The 19,577-nt window shown below is 33.6% G+C and overlaps 1 protein-coding gene across 7 annotated transcripts in view; it reads left to right on the forward strand.

Moving 5' to 3' along the window:
* RMDN1 (regulator of microtubule dynamics 1) overlaps window positions 1–19,577 on the forward strand; it is a 42,798-nt gene that overhangs the window by 14,983 nt on the left and 8,238 nt on the right. For 2 of the 7 annotated variants that reach the window (XM_082363599.1, XM_082363598.1), the window contains exons 3-9: window positions 4,482–4,578; window positions 6,209–6,368; window positions 11,632–11,721; window positions 12,520–12,561; window positions 15,519–15,574; window positions 16,941–17,028; window positions 18,475–18,505. In XM_082363599.1, the coding sequence (XP_082219725.1) occupies window positions 4,482–4,578; window positions 6,209–6,368; window positions 11,632–11,721; window positions 12,520–12,561; window positions 15,519–15,574; window positions 16,941–17,028; window positions 18,475–18,505 (564 nt within the window). Of the gene's footprint in view, window positions 1–4,481; window positions 4,579–6,208; window positions 6,369–11,631; window positions 11,722–12,519; window positions 12,562–15,518; window positions 15,575–16,940; window positions 17,029–17,218; window positions 17,368–18,474; window positions 18,506–19,577 lie in introns of those variants that run through there. The other 5 variants (XM_082363601.1, XM_082363600.1, XM_082363602.1 and 2 more) reach the window with 3 other exon arrangements.

Raw genomic sequence — 19,577 nt, forward strand, 5'->3', positions numbered from 1 at the left:
TCTAGCCTCTAATATGTTAGTTGCATTATCTATTCAAATATATAAAATGTCTTCTAGCAGCTAGAGCTCCTTCAGTGAGAAATACTCAATTAATACTTTATAGTTTTATAGGACCCTTGGGCTAAGAATGTTTTTTACATTTTTAAAGGGCGGAGGGGTTGTGGGGCCAGGGGGGAAGAATATACCACAGAGACCATATCTGGCCCACAAAGAATATTTGCTCTTAAAATATTTACTCTCTGGATCTTTATAGAAAAAGTTTGCCAACCTCTATTTTTTAAAATATTTATTTATTTATGTATTTATTTGGCTGTGCCTACTTTATAATGATACAATGATTCTTTTGTTTCCTTAATGCCGAGGTGTTACATTCTTCTTGATGTAGTTAAGAAAAGTCTAATTACTTTGAGATAAAAACATTTTATTTATAAACAATGCAATTTGGTACTAAATATCAAATAACTGGCTGAAAAATAGAAACATTCCATCAAATTTTTTATTTTTTAATTTAGCAAACTATAGATATATAAACATAAAATAAGACTTGCCATATTTTAAAAATTAAATTTAGTTAAACCAGTTGTATATGTAGACAGAGCCAAAATTCAGTCTATTAGAGAAAAACTTTTAATTTATGAGTTAATAAGCCTTTTTGTTTTTCACAGTCCTCACTTTTTTTTTTTTTATTTTTTTTTTTATTTTTTTTTAGTCCTCACTTTTTAACTATCAAGAAGGTACTTGGGAAAGAAGAGATTTGATTTTGAACAGATGTTCTTATTAAAGTTCTAGTAGATGAAGAATTTGAGATTAGCTAAAGAGTACTAGTTATTTGTTGATTTCATTTGCCCATGACTATTCTTATATTTTTAAAAAAGCAGATACTTGAATTGCTACGTTTTTGTTTTATCTTTTCTTTTGTTTAATGTATCATTTATTTTCATGAAAGACAAAGTAGAGGACTTGGTTTTGTCACTGGCTCAATGACATATTTTGGCAAATACTTAAAACTCAGCTTCTTAAAGCTCTCTAGACTTTTCACCATAACTTTAACTCTCACAGCAACCTTGTAAAGTAGTTAGGAGAAGCCATATTTTCACATTACAATATTAATTTTTTTAAAGCATCCTTGAGAGACGTGCCCAGTGGTTGCACTTCTAAGATTTTTCTGTGTGTGCCCCATTATATTTTTGAAAAGAAGCTCAAAAAGTTAAACTTCTTCAAAGTACCAGAGCAGAGACCTTACCTATTTCTTTTCACGTCTATCACACTTAGTTTCAGTGAGCTTTAGCACCATTACAGAAATTAGTGCAAAGTCTTAGGGCTTCCCTAAGGAACAAAATATGGGACTTTGAAAGGCAAAGTCAAAATTATTTATAGGCTTAATGATCATAGTTGGTTTTTTGAGAAGTGTCCTAATGACAGAAAATTACTGCATATTTGGTAAATTAAAAATAACATTTTAAGGTGCTAGGCCCCTGTGAGGCCTGCATGATCTGGGGTGTGGCCTTGCGCAGCCACAGTAGTAGAGGGTGAGGGGGGGTGTCAAACCGTCAACTGTTTCCTGACTTTGTACTTCAAGGTACTTTGATGTGGCTTTCCTCCATTTTCTTCCTCCACCTCTTGAGTGAATGGCCGTGAACTGGGCTACAGGAGTCCTGTGGATCACCAAGTGGGTAGGCTCCCTTGCCCAGAGATCGCTCTGTGTCCCAGCCAGACTACACATCCTGCTGAGCAATGGCTGACCCTTCACTCCCGTTTCCAAGATGGCTACTGTCAAGTGTGAACTTATTAAGAATTTCACTTCAGAGGAAACCGTTCATCACAATAAGATCTCCATTATAGGAACTGGATTGGTTGTCATGGCCTGTGCTAATAGCATCTTATTAAAAGGCTTGAGTGATGAACTTGCCTTTGTGGATGTTGATGAAGGCAAACTGAAGGGTGAGACAGTGGCTCTTGAACATGGCAGCCCTTTCATGAAAATGCCAAATATTGTTTCCAGCAAAGATTACCTTGTCACTGCAAACTCCAATCTAGTGATTATCACAGCAGGTGCATACCCAAGAAAAAGAGAAACACACTTTTATGTAGTCAAGTAAAATGTGCCCATCTTTAAATTAATGATTTCTAGTATTACCCAGTGTAGTCCTGGCTGCAAACTGATATTTGCTTCCAATCCAGTGGATATCTTAATTACGTAGCTTGGAAGTTGAGTGGCTTTCCCAAAAACCATGTTACTGGAAGTGGCTGTAATCTGAAGTCTACCCATTTCCATTTCTTCATTGGGCAAAGGCTTGCTATGCACTCTGAAAGCTGTTATAGATGGATCCTTGGTAAACATGGAAACTGAAGTGTACCTTTGTGGAGTGGAGTTAACATTGCCGTGTCCCTCTGAAGGATCTAAACTCAGATATAGGAACAGATAAAGATCCTGAACAGTGGAAAAATGTCCACAAAGAGTGATTACCTATGGCTATGAAATGGTTAAAAGGAAAGTTTATATTAATTGGGCCATTGGCCTAACTTTAGCTGATTTAACAGAAAGCATTTTTAAGAGTCTTAGGAGAGTTTCCACCATAAGTAAGGACCTCTATGGAATAAATGAAGTGTTCCTTAGTGTTCCTTGTATTCTGGGAGAGAATCGTATTGCACACCTTACAAAGATAAAGCTGACCCCTGAAGAGGAAGCCCGTTTGAAAAAGAGTGCAGAAAAACTTTGGGAAATTCAGAAGGAGCTCATGCTTTAAAGTTGTTTAAGCTACCATTCTGAAGTTATTGAAGAGAGAGTAGTTACAGAATTGTATAACAAACTTGAATAAACATGAATTCCTAGAAGTTGGAAAAAGGAAATGGGGTATAGTGACTCCCCTGTTTATTTAGCCCTCCAGCTTTTTATTTAGCATCCAGATGCTGGATGATACTTACATTTTTTTGTTTTTACTATTCCTAAGTAAGTGTATCTGACTTTGTTTCCATTGTCATACCAGCTGTGACTTTCTTCTGCTTCCTGCTTCTGCTTTTAAGGACTCGTGATTATACTGGACCCACCTGGCTAAGATAATTTACTATTTTAAGGTTAGCTAATTAGCAACCTTAATTCCATCTACAAGCTTAATTCCCCTTTGCCCTAGTAAACTGTACATTTTCACAGGTCCAGGGGTTGAGATATGGGCTTGTCTGGGGCCATTATTTTGCCTACCACAAATATTGACTAAGAATGCTGAGACTATTTACTTCCTACTACTTACTCTTGAAGAATCTTTGGCTTTTTATAACCCAAATATGGAAAATCAGCCACTGATAAAAATATAGAATAGAATGAAAGCAAACTTAAGAAAATTAACTGGCCATGAGAATATTGCTAAACTATAGCACCTAACCAGACTGAAGTAGGATTATAGAGGAAAAAAAATCTTTATTTTAGGGTTTCTTTGCTGTTGTCATTTAATTTTTCTTAAATTAGTATAATTACATGATGATTTTAACTTAAAAAATACTTCAGTTTACATAGTTGTGTCATATATTTATGAGTTTTTTTTGCTGGTCTAGATTTTAATTTTTCATAAACTTAAAAAAATTTTAGTGCACATGTAATATATAATATTGTACACCAACTGTACTTCAATGAAAAAAAAATTTTTTAGCCTCACATACACTATGATTAAAGCATACTAAGATAAATAATAAAGTAACTTGACTGAACATATTGGAATGTTGGCTTATACATAAGACTAAGTAATACAGCACCCTTATAGAAGACAAAATTAAATGTGTATGTTTGTTAGTAATAACTGGAATATCTGAAATTCAGACTAATTGGGTTTTTTAGTAACTAGTCAACTTTTTTAGAGCATTACACTGTCTATAAGTTTTATGGTTTTTGTTGTAATATCTAAACTCATTAATGAGTTGGTTGGAGCATAGTGCCTCTGATTTAAGTTTCAGATCCTCTGTGTAGTTAACTTCATCTAAATTTTTTGATGACAGATTTGACTCTTTTTCCATAACAATGTCTGTATAAGTTAGATCATAAAAAGAATCTAGTAAAACAGTGTGTTGCATTCCATGCAAATTAATAATTTTCCGTGCTGTAAGTGGACATCATATCATTTTCTGCAATGGATTTTTACTTCACAGCGGCAACAATAACAAAGGCTTTGTGTGAAGGGTAAGGGTACCATAAATTCCTTACAGAAAATTACTTTTTTCATTTTTTAAAATGTGTCATATTAAGTCAGTACCAGAATAAGTTTTCTAATTTTTTATTTTCCAAGGTTTTAATAAATCACTTATTATGTGTGATAGCTTCATACTTATTTCTACTATACTTACATCTCAATTGTTCAGAATTTCTGATCTTTCTTTATAGGTGATTTCTGTATCTAATTTCTTTTGCTTCTATATAAAAGTGTTCATGTTTCTTAGAATTATTGCCATCTGGCTTGGGAAGACCTACTTTATTGTGTCTTTTTCTTTTATAGTCTTCAGAGTTGAAGAAATCCTTGAACAAGCAGACTACCTATATGAAAGTGGAGAAACAGAAAAACTTTACCAGTTGCTATCCCAGTACAAGGAAAGGTGGGCTATGTATGATAGGCCTGGGTTTGTGGTTTCCTGAAATTTTTTGTTATTTAACAATTAAAATATTCTTGGTGCTTGGAATTTTTATAGTTTTTAAAAGTTTTTACTTCAAAATAATACTTCTTAGAGTTTAATTTATAGTATGATTTTTTTCTTAATGTTAAGTGACTCAAAAGTGCTACCTATATCTCATTCAGAAAAGGTGGTTCTACTTATTCTAGTTGAATGTTGAAATTTTTTTTCATTTTGTTATTTTACTTTGAATACAAGGTAGTCATTGAATAGATGTTTATCTTATCTATATGTATATTTCTCATTTCTTCTAAATTAATTTCTTATTGCTTTAAGATTTGAATGAGCTAGGATGATTTTTTGTCACCATTGAATGATATCTGTGTATCGCTGTGAAGCACAGTCTCATAGAGGAACTAAAAATACCTCCTTTTTCTATTTTTAGTATTAGCTTACATCTTAGTCTGGTGTATTAATGTGCCCTCATTTTTGGGGGGAGGATGAAGAAGGAGGGAGATTCAGCCCAATAAAATAAGTCAAATCAGGCTAGATGGCATTTCCAGATCACTGATTTACCTCATCTCCTGAACTAAAAATATTGAGTCATTTTCAACTACCTTTCTTAGATTCCCCAAACCAGTTTTCCCCACAAGACCCATCAATTTTACTTCCTAAATATCTATAGGATCCAACTTTCCTTTTCCATTGTTCCCTCAGTAACTTGAGGTGGTTGGCTTGGCATTTTATAGTCATTTCAGTTACTTGAAAAGTAAGCTACAAGGTAGTTATTCCATATTCATTGAATTATAGTTATACTATTGCTACCTTTAGTTTCATTCAACTTTATGTGAATAGTATTTTTGTTAAGAAATGTATAATGTAGTAGGCTTAAAGACAAACATTTAATAAAAAGGAATTTAAGGTTAGTTTTTAAAGAAATATTCCTAACTTTTAATCTTGGTTTCTGTTTTATTTATTAGCCATTTCAAGTCTTATATAATTATATTTAAATGGCAGTTCTTCAAGGAGTCCAAAGCTTTAAATATTTCATGCATCATGGCATGGATGATACATTCAAAGATAAGATTTATTTTGAGATTACATTATATTTAATCATTCATTCATTAACAGATATTTATCATATATTTTTTGTGTGCCAGGTACTGTATTTGGAGCTATGGATACAGCATTTTGTTTTATAGAGCATGATCTTGTCTATAAATTTATGTATTTTATGGTACTGTCTGAACCAGTTAGTGAGCTGTCTGAAGCACAGTGCCACTGAAGTCAAGCTTCAAGTTATAATGTTGAATTTTGTAGGGAAAGTGTTCGGAGAATTCAAATACAGATATTTTCTAAGGAAGTTAGTATTTTAGATATTATAAGTAAGTTAATGTTTATGTATAATATTGGATATTTTGTAGGAAGTTTTGTCAAATACAGTTTTTGTATGGTAGAAAATAATAAATTTAACATGAAAAACGGATTTTGATATCATATTGCTCGCTGTATCCTCACTGACCTGAAAGACCGTATGTATTCATTAGTGATATGACCTTTAACAATTTTAAAATTGAGCTAAAATGGTTGTTGTTTTATATTTATTTCAAATCAGTGAAGATGCAGAGTTATTGTGGCGTTTGGCACGGGCATCACGTGATAAAGCTCAACTCAGTGGAACCTCAGAAGAGGAGAAAAAACTCTTGTTGTATGAAGCCCTAGAGTATGCAAAAAGGGCACTAGAAAAAAATGAATCAAGTTTTGCAGCTCATAAGGTGAGGTGCTTACAGTACTGTAACTGTTACCATGTACTGAGAGGGACATTGGTCTGTACTTACCTACTGTCTCTAATTTACATAGGAAAGAAATAGCTCTCTTTTAAAGAAGTAGGGAAGAGGTTTATTTTTATAACATTTTTTTCAAACAGAAGTAGTTCTTTGCATTCTTGAACATTTATTCTAAGTTCATTAGTATGTTTGATAAATTACTTTTGTGAAGGCTTATTTTTAAACCAGAGTGTTAGTAGTTTCATGAGTTACCTCAATCTTCATTTCTAGTAGTACGAACACTGGACAAATGTTTTCTCATTTTCCTCACATTATATTTCTGTTTTATGTGGAGGTAGGAGTATAGCAGCTGGACAGCTGAGACCTAGTATAACTTTTTACATGTAACTCCACTAGCTTCTGGATTTCCTGACTGGTTTAGAATGTTATTCAGTGGCTACTGTGGGGAGACTAGGGGACATTATTGGTATTTTGGATTAGGACATCACTTTATCATACTAGACTGTCCTCAGTGGAGCCCCCAAATCATTGTGACAACCAAATTCTGTCTCCATGCATTTCCAAATGCTCCCTTTAGGGGATGGTTCTGTCTCCCCTGGACCCCCACTTCTACCGCTACTTGTTTATATTAAGGATGAAACATACAGACCCTTTAAATTTGGTGAGACTTGTTTTATGGCCCAGAATATGGTCCATATTTATAAATGTTCTTTTTGCACATGAAAAGAATATTTATTCAGCTGTTGTTGGGTATATCTCATAAATGTCATTCAGGTCAAGTTGGTTGATAGTGATAGTGGTGTTTGAATCTTCTATATCCTTACTGATTTTCTGTCTACTTCTATAAATTATTGACAGAGGGATGTTGAAATCTCCAAGTATAATTGTAAATTTATCTGTTTTTGTTTGCAATTTTTTTAGTTTTTACACCATGTATTTTAAAGTGCTGTTATTAGGATTATAAACATTTAGCATTGGTATTTTCTTGATGCATTGACCTCTTTATCATTGTAAAATGATCTTCTTTATCTCTAGAAATATTCTTGGTTTTATAGTCTACTTTGTCTGATATGAATGTAACCACTCTTGTTTTCTTTCGATTGTTAACATGTTACATCCTTTTCTGTCCTTTTACTTTTATTTGTGCCTTTATATTTAACTGTACTTCTTGTAAGGAGATGCTAATTCTTGCTTTTATTTTTACTTGTTTTATATTCTTCACATTATGTAAAATTCACCATTGTAATGTATACACTTCAGTGGTTTGTAGCATATTTTACTATGGTGTTCAACCTTCACCACTATCTAATTCCAGAACATGTCCATTACCCCCAAAACAAACCCCATATCTATAACCAGTTAGTCCCAGTTGTCTCCTGCTCCTGTCCCCTGGCAAGCACTGAGCTACTTTCTGTCTCTATTAATTTGCCTATTCAGACATTTCATGTAAATGAAATCATACGTTATGTGGCCTTTGTGTGTCTGGCTTCTTTCACTTAGCCATGGATGAACAACGTTCATCCATGTTGGTATATGACAGTACTTCATTCCTTTTTATGGCTGAATGATACTCCATTGTATGGAAATACCATTTTTGTTTATTCATTTATCAGCTGATGGGCATTTGGGTTGTTTCCACTTTTTGGCTATTATGAATAATGTTGCTATAAATAATTCCGTACAAGTTTTTGTGTGAACGCCTGCTTTTATTTATTTTTTTAATTGAGGTAACTTCACATAACATAAAAGTAACCATTTTATACATTTCGCATTTTTATACCATTAGCATTTATACATTTACAGTGTTATGCAATAGTTATCTCTCTCTAGTTCCAAAACATTTTCATCACCTCAAAAGGAAACCCTCTACCCATTAAACAGTCACTCTCTATTCCCTCTTATTCCCAGCCCCTGACAACCACTAATCTGCTTTCTGTCTCTATGGCTTTACCTACTCTGGATATTTCATAGAAGTGGAATCATACAATATGGGATAATTTGTGTCTGACATCTTTCACTTACATTGTTTTTCAAGTCCATTCACCTTGTAGCATTTATCAGTACTTTATTCTTTTTTATGGATGAATAATATTTCATTGTATACCACATTTTGTTTATCCATTCATTAGTTGATGGACATTTATTTCCACCTTTGGCTATTGCTTATAGTGTAGCTATCAACATTCGTGCACAAGTATTTGTTTAAATATGTTTTAAATTCTTTTGAGTATATACCTAGTAGTGGAATTACTGGTTCATATGGTCATTCTATGTAATTCTTTTTGAGGAACTGTCAAATTATTTTCCAAAGTAGCTGTACCATTTTACATTGCCACTAGCAGTGTATGAGGGTTCCAGTTTTTCCACATCCTTGCCAACACTTGTTATTGTCCATTTAAAAAAATTATAGCCATCTTAGCAGGTGTTAAGTGGTATCTCATCATGGTTTTGATTTGCATTTTCCTAATGACTAGTGATATTGAACATCTTTTCATATACTTATCGGACATTTGTATATATTCCTTGGAGAAAATGTCTATTTAAATTCTTTGCCCATTTTTAAACTTGTCTTTTTATTGTTGAATTATAAGAGAATATTTTCTGTATACTAGTCCCTTGTTAGATATATGACTTGCAAATATTTTCTCCCATCCTGTGGCTTGTCTTTTCACTTTCTTAATAGTGTTCTTTGCAAAAGTTTTTAATTTTGATAAGGTCCAATATATTTATTGTTCTTTGATTGCTTGTGCTTTTGATGTCATATCTAAAAAACTTGCCCAATCCAGTGTTACAGAGGTTTTCACCTATGTTTCTTTCTAAGAGTTTTATATTTTTTAGCTCTTACATTTAGGTCTTTGGTACATTTGGACTTAACTTTTATGCATGGTGAGAGGTAGGAGTCCAAATTCATTCTTTGGCATATATATATCCAGTTGTCCTACCACCATTTGTTGAAAAGATTATTCTTTCTCCACTGAATGGTCTTGGCATCCTTGATGAAAATCAGTTCAACATAAATGTATGGGTTTATTTTTGAGCTCTCAGTTCTATTCCATTGGTCAGTGTGTATCCTTTTGCTAGTACCACAATGTCTTGATTACTATTGCTTGGTAGTAAGTTTTGTAATAAGGAAGTGTGAGTCCTCCAACTTTGTTCTTCTTTTGTTTTGACTTCTTTTGTTTTGACTATTCTCAGTCCCTTGAATTTCTGTATGAACTTTAGGATCAGCTTGTAAAGTTCTGCAAAGATGCCAGTTGGATTTTTCAAAGGGTTTTCATTGAATTTGTAGATCAACTTGGGGACTGTCACCATCTTAACGATATCTTCCAATCCATGAACTTATGCATTCTTCCCTTTGTTTAGGTCTTTTTTTTTCCATCAGTGTTTTGTAATTTTTCAGTGTCAAGTAACTGTCAAAGAGGATTTTCAAAGTAGCAGGAAAGAAGGCTTTTAGGCAGAACTAGAGTAGCATTTAATTTGGAGGGTTTTTTTGTTGTTGTTGTTGTTTTCCTTACAACTGATATTCCTAGATCTTTGTGAGCTCTGGATTTTTAAACCTTTTGGGTGGTTCTTTTCTCAGCCTTGGATAGTCTTTTCATATGCAAGCGATGATCTTTACTCAGCTGAAAAGGGTGACCCTCTGCAGTTCTTCATCTGGAGTTCTAGCTCCGGTCAGCTATTTCTTCTACAGTATTCTGCTCTGTGAACTCCAGACACCTGGGCTTCCCCAGACTCCCAGTTCCATCTCTTCAAAGCAGAGACACTGCTTGGCCTATTTTGCCTCCCTGGGCTTCAACCTAGAAATTTCTTCAGGGCAGCCATGGGGCTCATTTGTTTCTCGTCTGTGAGATGTCACTGTTGCCTGATGTGTATAATATCTTGAGAGTCTTTATTTCTTATATTTTGTCTGCTTATTTTAGTCTTTCAGGCAAGAAGGTAGGTATAGTGTCTATTACCCCTTCTTGGCTAGATTATCTGTTATAAAAGAAAAGTTTTCTTTAAAAATAATGTAAACTCATTACAGAAAATAGACATTTTGGAAATTGAAAAAAAGTACCAATATGGAAATAAAAATCACCCATGATCACAGCTCCTACCATCAGCTCTTGCTAGTATGATCATTAATTAACAGTCCTATGTAGTAACTAAACGCCAATCTAAGCAGAATGTTTAGGATTCATCCGTAAGTTTGTGTTTGCTTTGATATAGATGATAGTTAAATGCATAAGAGAAGGTGATTTTATCTAGAGCCCTGATACGTGGGAAAAGATCAGAGCACCAAATTTGAAACGCTGTATGACACCTCTAGTCATCTGAATTTGGGCAGCTGGGTGACTGTCAATGGAAATTAAATGAGCATAGTCAGTGTGTGTTTTAAATTATACTCTTTTATTTTCAATAAAAATATCAAGATACAAAAGATTTTGGTGGAGAATAGATTTAAACAGAAGTTTAAGTATTAACATTTTTATGGTTATAATTATTAAAATTTCACAGATATAAGCACAAACAAAAAGAAATGGTGCATGTTTATAAGAAACTGTTGTATCTCACAGAACCCAAAGGCAAGATGCATTTAGGCTTCAGGAAAAACTGGCTCAATTGCTCTGAGGCTTCAGGAAAAACTGGCTCAATTGCTCTGAGGCTTCATTGTCTTTCCTCTTTGCTGTTATCTGCAAATCTTTTTTTACTTTAGTTTTTTTCTCATCCTCAGTTTTGTGACTTTCCACAGCATCTGGGTTTATGAAGCTTGGATATTTTGGTTTTGGTTCTTAGGGAAGAAACTCAGATTATCTCAGTTTGGGTCTGTGTCCAGCTATGGGTGTGGGGACAAGGTCACAATTGACAAATGTGGCTGTTATTACTATAACAATGAAGGTGTGGGAGAAGAAGCAGCTCCAAGAAAATAGGATAAGAAAATAAAATGATAATTATTAAATCGCATGTTTCTCTAAATTTATATTCATACCATAAATATGAATCGTTATCTCCCCATTGTGTTGGTAACTTTCTTAGAGATTCACTACCCTCTGCCTTGTATTATAGTTCTCTAAAAACATGTCCAAGTTCCTTGAGGGCCCTGTCTACTTTTTCTTGTATATTCCAGTATATTTAATACAGTTTTTGTGCTCGGCTTTTTATTAAATGACTACTGAGGAATAAATATCAATAGTTATTCAGTTTTACCTTGTATTGAATGGAATACTGTTGAGTATTATTATTCTTACACCTTTTTTTCTTCTATTTTTAGTGGTATGCAATCTGTATTAGCGATGTTGGAGATTATGAAGGAATCAGGGCTAAAATTGCAAATGCCTACGTGATCAAGGAGCATTTTGAGGTACTGATGAACTTTAAAAGTCATTAGTTTTCTGAATAGATTTTTGTTTCACTTATCTCTTGCTGTATAGCAAACCACCTAAAACTTAGTGGCCTAAAACAATGACTATTTATTTCTCACAGTTCTGTGGATTAACTGTGCACAGTGGTGCTTCTGTTCTGCTTGTTGTGGCTTAGGTCATTTAGAGGGCTACATTCACCTGGACCCTCAGCTGGGACGGGAATGTAGAAGATGCCCTCTCATCTACAACAGTTTCTCTCTACTTTTCTTCTCATCATTTAGTAGTGTAGCCCAAGCTTCTTTATAGCATGGTAGCTGGCTTCCAAGAGTGAGCATTCCAAGGGAAAATTTCCATCGTGCAGACTTTTATCAAGCATGTTTGCATCACATTTGGTAATAACCTGTCGACCTAAACAAGTAACGTGGCCAAGACTGGAGAACGTGGGAGAGGCTTATACAAAGTCCTGAGTGCCAGGAGGTGTAGTCTCATCTAACAATCTAATACAATTGACATACCACTCCCAAAGGTAATAGTACTGTATACGATTATGATCTCTGTGTGTGTTTTAATATTTCCCCCAAAGTTAATTTACTTATTTATAGTAAGCTCTTCCTTAGGTGCCAGAAATTCTCCAGGAGTTTGTATATTTCATGATGTGCATACACACTATTCCGTTGTACAAAAACAAACAACAAAAAAACTGCAGCTAAAAACTCAGTGTATTTATCTGTCTTGCTTTCTTTCTCTCTCTCTCTCTTTCATTTTTGGCTGGGTTGGGTCTTTGTTGCCACGCGCAGGCTTTCTCTAGTTGCAGCGAGTGGGGGCTACTCTTTGTTGCGGTGCGTGGGCTTCTTATTGTGGTGGCTTCTCTTTGTTGCGGAGCACGGGCTGTAGGTACGCAGGCTTCAGTAGTTGTGGCACGTGGGCTCAGTAGTTGTGGCTAGCGGGCTCTAGAGCGCAGGCTCAGTAGTTGTGGCGCGCAGGCTTAGTTGCTCCACGGCATGTGGGATCTTACCGGACCAGGGCTCGAACCCGTGTCCCCTGCATTGGCAGGTGGATTTTTAACCATTGCACCACCAGGGAAGTCCCTGTCTTTTGATATTATAGACCATCTCAAAAACACACAGGAAGAGAAAGTGATGAAAACAAACATATTTATCGTTATAGTCTCAATTCCTAGTTAATGTAATGACTAGTGGAAAAGAACATTGGACTAGGAGTCAGGAGACCTAGCTTCTTATTTGGGCATCAGTAGTGTATATACATATATACATATATATATATATACACACATACACACACACACACACACACATATATACGTATATATTGATACACATACATATATATTTCAATTTAATAATATACATTTTTCACGTTTTAAGACCTTTGAAATCAGATTGCATTATATATAATCAGTGGTATCTTATAATTGGCAGTGCTTTTTTCTTAGTGGTATATAAAATAATGATGTGTCATAACGTTTATGGTATCTTAGATTCAGTGAAATATAGTAATTTACTTAGTGTCATTAGATAAATCATTTAAATTACTCTATACCTTGGAATGTAGAAATACCTGACAGATAACTTCCAATGTGAATAATGAAATACTGCAGAAAATATATTAATGTATACTTTAAAGAAACAGTGAAGGCTATAGATTATTTAAAAATAACCAATGTTTTCCATAAGTTTTCAAATGTGTATGTGTTATTTAAAAATGACAGTGTTAAGTATTTACATGCTAAAAGATCATTTATACTACTTCTATTCAGATTTCATTATTATATCTAAAGTCATAAGGAATTATTATCTTTGCATTGTTTTTGAAGACGTTTAAACTAATGGCAGAAAGAATTACAAAAGAAAAGGTTTGCTTGAGAATAGCCCCTCTCAATCCATCCCAAAAGAAAATTAAACTGTAATGCCCCAAGGCATCCATTGTATATGATGAATTAACTTCTCTTCCTTGCATCAAAATGGACTAGCTCTGTACCATTCTTGGTAGAATGGAAAATGTAGTTACTCATATAATTTTTTGTAGGGCTTAATTTTCTAGTGGAACTCTGATTGGGAAAGGTTGCTTTCAATATAAGTTGTATATACTTTAAAATATATTTTGCTATGTAAATCATATCACTCTATTTATAGAAAAGTAAAAATTAGGTCAGTGCTGATTCTTACCCATATTATTGATAACAGGATTCCTGTCAAGTCATACTTGATTAGCCTTAGTTTAGCTATTATCTCTCCCGTTACTAACATTATGATCAGTGGTGGTAATAAAGAGTCTGAAACTTATGAAAGGTAAAAATAATGATGATCCTGATGACAGAAAATATTACTGTGTTAAGCACCTCCTGTTACTTGTTCATTTAATTTTCACCACAACCCTATAAGGTAGGTGTACTACTTTCTTGATCCTATACACAAGCAAACTCAGGCATGGAAAGAATATAGAACTTGCCAAGGTCAAAAAGTAAGAAGTCATTGAGCTGTGATTTAAACCTTGGTGGTCTGGCTTCAGAACCACTCTGGTAACCAGTACAGGTATTTGAAAATGTGTATCCCACACATTATCAACTGAAAGTGAAAATATGTGTCTATAGAAGAGCATAAGCTAGGGAGTCCTAATTTTTTTTAAACTTTTTTTATCATTAGTAGGATTAACATTAATCTATGAGATTTCCTGAGTGGTTTTCAACAAAATAATGGATAAAAGGAGGAGTCATTTCTTTAAAGTTATTCTGTAGTTTATGTTTTACATTAGTTCACATAGGACTTTCACATAGTAAATAGAAATTAGGGAGACTTTATCAATATATTTTATATAATACATAATTAATAAATTCTGTGAACAATTAGTATTTATTTTTCCTTTGTTAAGTGTAGGTGGGGAAGTTAAACAAAATTTGCACGTAGGGAGAGACTTTCTAAAATTATTTTGTATTTTGTTCTTTTAACAAAGAATACTTTTACTCAATAGTCATATAGGATTTGCCAAAAAGGAACTTTCTTATTTTTCCTTTAATCTAGAAGAAATATTGAGAGCTATAGATTATTAGTTTTCAAAATTAGATTTGTTTACAGATTTTGTATTTTCTTCATCTTGATAAGTCCTATCATTTTCTGAATCTTTTTTAAATTTTTTAAAAATTTTATTTATTTTATTATTTTTCGCTGTGCTGGGTCTTTGTTGCTGCACACGGACTTTCTCTAGTTGCGGTGAACGGGGGCTACTCTTCGTTGCAGTGCACGGGCTTCTCATTGCGGTGGCTTCTCTTGTTGCAGAGCATGGGCTCTAGGCACGTGGGCTCAGTAGTTGTGGTGCGTGGGCTCAGTAGCTCCAGCGGCATGTGGGATCTTCCTGGACCAGGGATCGAACCCGTGTCCCCTGCATTGGCAGGCAGATTCTTAACCACTGGACCACCAGGGAAGTCCCTCTGAATCTTATAAAATAGTAACCTTAGTATAAGGCATTGATAGTGTACTGAAATAAATTTAATTAAAGAATTAGGAGGGGTGCAAGAGGGAGGGGATAGGGGGATATATGTATACATATAGCTGATTCACTTTGTTATACAACAGAAACTAACAAAACACTGTAAAGCAATTATACTCCAATAAAGGTGTTAAAAAAAAAAAAGAATTAGGAAGAAAGTTGGTGTTGATTATCAGAAAAATTGAAATGCAGGGTTGCAATTGTTTTTAATCATGGTTTCTTCAGCAAACATAGTAAAGTACTTATTGGTGTTTAGGAAACAAATATGATTCATTTTCTCATTTCTTGTTAGAAAGCAACTGAACTCAACCCTAAAGATGCTACTGCAATTCACCTTATGGGTATTTGGTAAGAAAATTTCTTTAAATAAATATTTCAATGGTATTTAGTATGATCTTTTGTAGTATGTATACATATCTTGTTTGGTAGTATATAAAAAAGAAAAATGTAAAATATTTAAAAACATTATTTGGCAGTCAAGAGTGTTTAATCCATTATATTAACTAGCAGTTGTACTGGTTATTTAGTGTTTCGTATTTAGAAAATACTAAATTTGATTGTGATCTTGTTAAACATTGTTATTCAGATCATTTAGAAACGTACTAAGACTAAAAAGGCATTGAAACTTTTCGTTAGACCTTTAAATTCCTTTTTTTGGGAAAGACTATTCTTATTTACCAGACTAAATGGAATTGGATTGATCTAACTATAGTAATACAGTAGGATGCCCTAAGAGGGTCTTGGTATCTTCAAGGTGTGTCAAATACAGTCTGATTCATCTGAGGTATAATATAATCTGACTTTCAGTATCTTTCCATTTTTATGTAACCTTTGTTCAGAGCACGTCATTATTTTGCTGGTATGAGCATACACCAATGTGTTAAATGCTTACTGGTTTGAGAGTCTTTCTTGAGACAGGTTTGCCACTGTTTTCTTTGGGTGTAGTCTACAGAGCTGAGTATTTATTGTCTTCTATGAGGGGTAACAGTGTAAAGTCCCATATCAAACTCTTTTAAAAGAGAAGTAAATATCCTTCAGGATAAAGGACACATTTAACTAAGAAAACACTTACTGAGAATTAATGACAATTGAGGAACAGTCAGTAATTAAGATGCTGGCAAGCAAACATGAATGAAATAGTTTCATCCTCAAGGAGTTCAGACCCTAATCAAAGATCCAACACTTTTTTTCCTACTTATTTCAGAAAATTGTCAAGAGCTTTGGATGTTAATTAAGTATTTGCCACACCCTTTCAAATATGTAGACTTTAAATTGTTGGTTGCCATTGTTATTTAGGTATATCATGTTTAGTTTTGTTATTTTTCTTTTTTTTTTAACTTCTCTGAGTTAATTTTTATGTAAAAAAATAGGGGTAACGATTCTATTTCATTTAGTTATTGTAAGGAGTAGATGAGAGAATCACTTAGCTCAGCACTTGGCACAAAGTAAGCACTCAATGTGAATGATCTACTGTATTATCATTACTGTTATAAATATTACTTACTATTTTTACTGTCACAGTATACACTGTAATTGATGGATCAACATAAATTAGTCCCTAGATAATTCAGTATAAATATTAACCTACTGGATATTATGTAAAGTACAGACTGTTTAAACATATAATAGGAGAAGATTCCTTTTATATCTGTTAAGTTGCTTAGTTCTCTTTAAGAACTAATTTGAATGTACGTGTCATTTTATTTCCCTATAGGTGTTACACATTTGCTGAAATGCCTTGGTATCAAAGAAGAATTGCTAAAATGCTGTTTGCAACTCCTCCTAGTTCCACCTATGAGGAGGTAGTGTGATGTCCTTTGTTAAGTTAGTACTGATTTCTTAACTGCTGTGCCACTCTACAGTGTCCACACATCTGGAGTTCTGATCAGTGAGGGACTTGAGCACGTTTCTAATGATGCAGTGCAACTATCTTATCAGAAAGGCTTAATAATTATTATCTGTGACTGGTGAGTGTTTTTTTTTCCCCTTTAGGTGAGTGGCTGATAATTCTGGTATATTGTCAGCTAAAATAACCCATGGCTAAAATCTACCTTCATTTTCTGCTTGAAATCTATACCATATAAAAATGATAAAACAAAACAAGAAATATAGCATTTGCCTCTTAGCATGTTTTAGGTACACATTCTGTAAGGTAAGAGTCATTTACCTGGACATTAAAGCATGTGTTTGTATTGATAAATGAAGAGTAATTATAACATTTTTTTCACAGCAGGTTTGAAAGGCTCATGGTCTTTCATATTTCCAAGGCCTTTTGCTTCTCCTGTTAAAAATAAAATTTGAAAGGGATTTCTGGGCAAATATTTCGGGTTTACTCATCACAAAATTTTCAGAGTAAGGAAGCAGACAGTTGAAAAAGTTGTTCCAATACTTGTATCATAATGTTTTCTGTGAAGCTATAGTGCAGAATTTGATGCAAAGAATATTTAGTTGTATAGTTAGAACAGAGTTGGGAAATATTTGTTATTAAAAAGAATGTGCATTCTAAGAAAAAAAGACACGATCAGCAGGGAGTTTCAGACTGACCTTAAAATTTTATACAGGAATTTCAGTAATAAAGGACTTAAAAAAATTCATTGGCATGACTTATATATCACCGAATAAACTCAGCTTTTGATTTTATCTAGTTTTTATTTGTAGTCCCTGTTATGATTTCAGAAGAGAAAGGTCAAAGTATCTGAGTTGCACATGATCATGTTCTTTCCTCTCTGCATGTGATGCCAGTTTGGTACGAGTTCTAAGTAGCAGTCAAGTTATTACTAGAAATGGTCCACATAATTGTAATCTGTATTCTGATGATTTAATAGTGTTATGGTCAATTTTGCTATATTAACCTCTCACTGTTGATGAATTGACCATTATTATTTTTTTTAGCATCTTTATTGGAGTATAATTGCTTTACAATGGTATGTTAGTTTCTGCTTTATAACAAAGTGAATCAGCTATACATATACATATATCCCCATATCTCCTCCCTCTTGTGTCTCCCTCCCATCCTCCCTATCCCACCCCTCTAGGTGGTCACAAAGCACCAAGCTGATCTCCCTGTGCTATGTGGCTGCTTCCCACTAGCTATCTATTTTACATTTGGGACCATTATTTTAAGATGTTTTAATTTACTTCCTGTCTTATATTTAATATAGGAATAGATCTTTTGAGAAAATGCTTTTTTAAAATTGACTCTGTTTTAATACTTTTCATTATGTTTGGGTTTTTTGTCTTTTTAACAGGCCTTAGGCTACTTTCACAGGGCAGAGCAAGGTAACAAATTTTTTATTTCACATACTAATATACTTAAAATTGTATGAATGCTTCACATATAATAGGAATTTTTAAAACAAAAATAAGTTATTCTGATATACTTCATAAACTTCTTTTTGAGCTAGACATTATCAAATAATTTTTAAAGTCCTTATTTAGTAGAGATCACCTGAGTAAGAAATAGACTGCTACTGAATTTAGAGCTGTAATTCTGGAATGGTCCTTCATTTGATGTAATTCAACCTTCCTTTTTGAGAGGAGGCTTTGACAGATTAACTGTTTATTTAAGATCACACAGCTAATCGGAGGCATTTATTTATTTTCATTTAAAGTTTTTATTTTTTTTAATTGAAGTATAATTGACATATAACATTGTATTAGCTTCGTGTGTGCAACATAGTGATTTGATATTTGTATACATTGCGAAACGATCACAACAGCAAGTTTAGTTAACACCCGTCACCTTAGTTACAGGAAAATACTTTTTTAAGATGGACTCTCTCAGCAAATTTCACATGGCACTGAAATGAGAACTCTCTGGTTTTAAAACAGGCCAGTTTTTGTTCTATTGTAGATATTGTCTTTTGTGACAAAGAGTTTCCTGCACTCTTACTTTGAAGAAATAGCCAGCCTAGAGAACATCAGCCTATCCTAAGATTATCCTTCCTAATATTAATAGGAGAAACTAAAGAAGTAAGGGACATAAGCCTTTGTTACCAAGTACACACCCCCCCCCAAAAAAAACCATTGCAAATATATTTCTATAAAACTTAATCAGAAGAAAATTAAAGACAATTTATTAAATTTTAGAGCCTACTCATATGGACTTGTTCAAATGTTTTCATGATAGCAAAGCATTTTTTAAAACATTTCTTCTAAAGAATTTTGTCTGAATTTTAACTGTCTGTAATACGTTAATTCTGATTTACTGTTAACTACCTTCCATTGATATCCTCTCAATATGGTAGTTTTACATATCATGGATATGATCTGGGAATGCAGTTTCCTCAGAGACTTAGAAGTGTAATTGCAAAGTTAAAATAGGGCCTTAGAGGCTTAAGGATTCGGGTTG

This window comes from Balaenoptera borealis, assembly GCF_965194805.1.
Source record: "Balaenoptera borealis genome assembly, chromosome: 17".
NCBI lineage: Eukaryota > Metazoa > Chordata > Mammalia > Artiodactyla > Balaenopteridae > Balaenoptera > Balaenoptera borealis.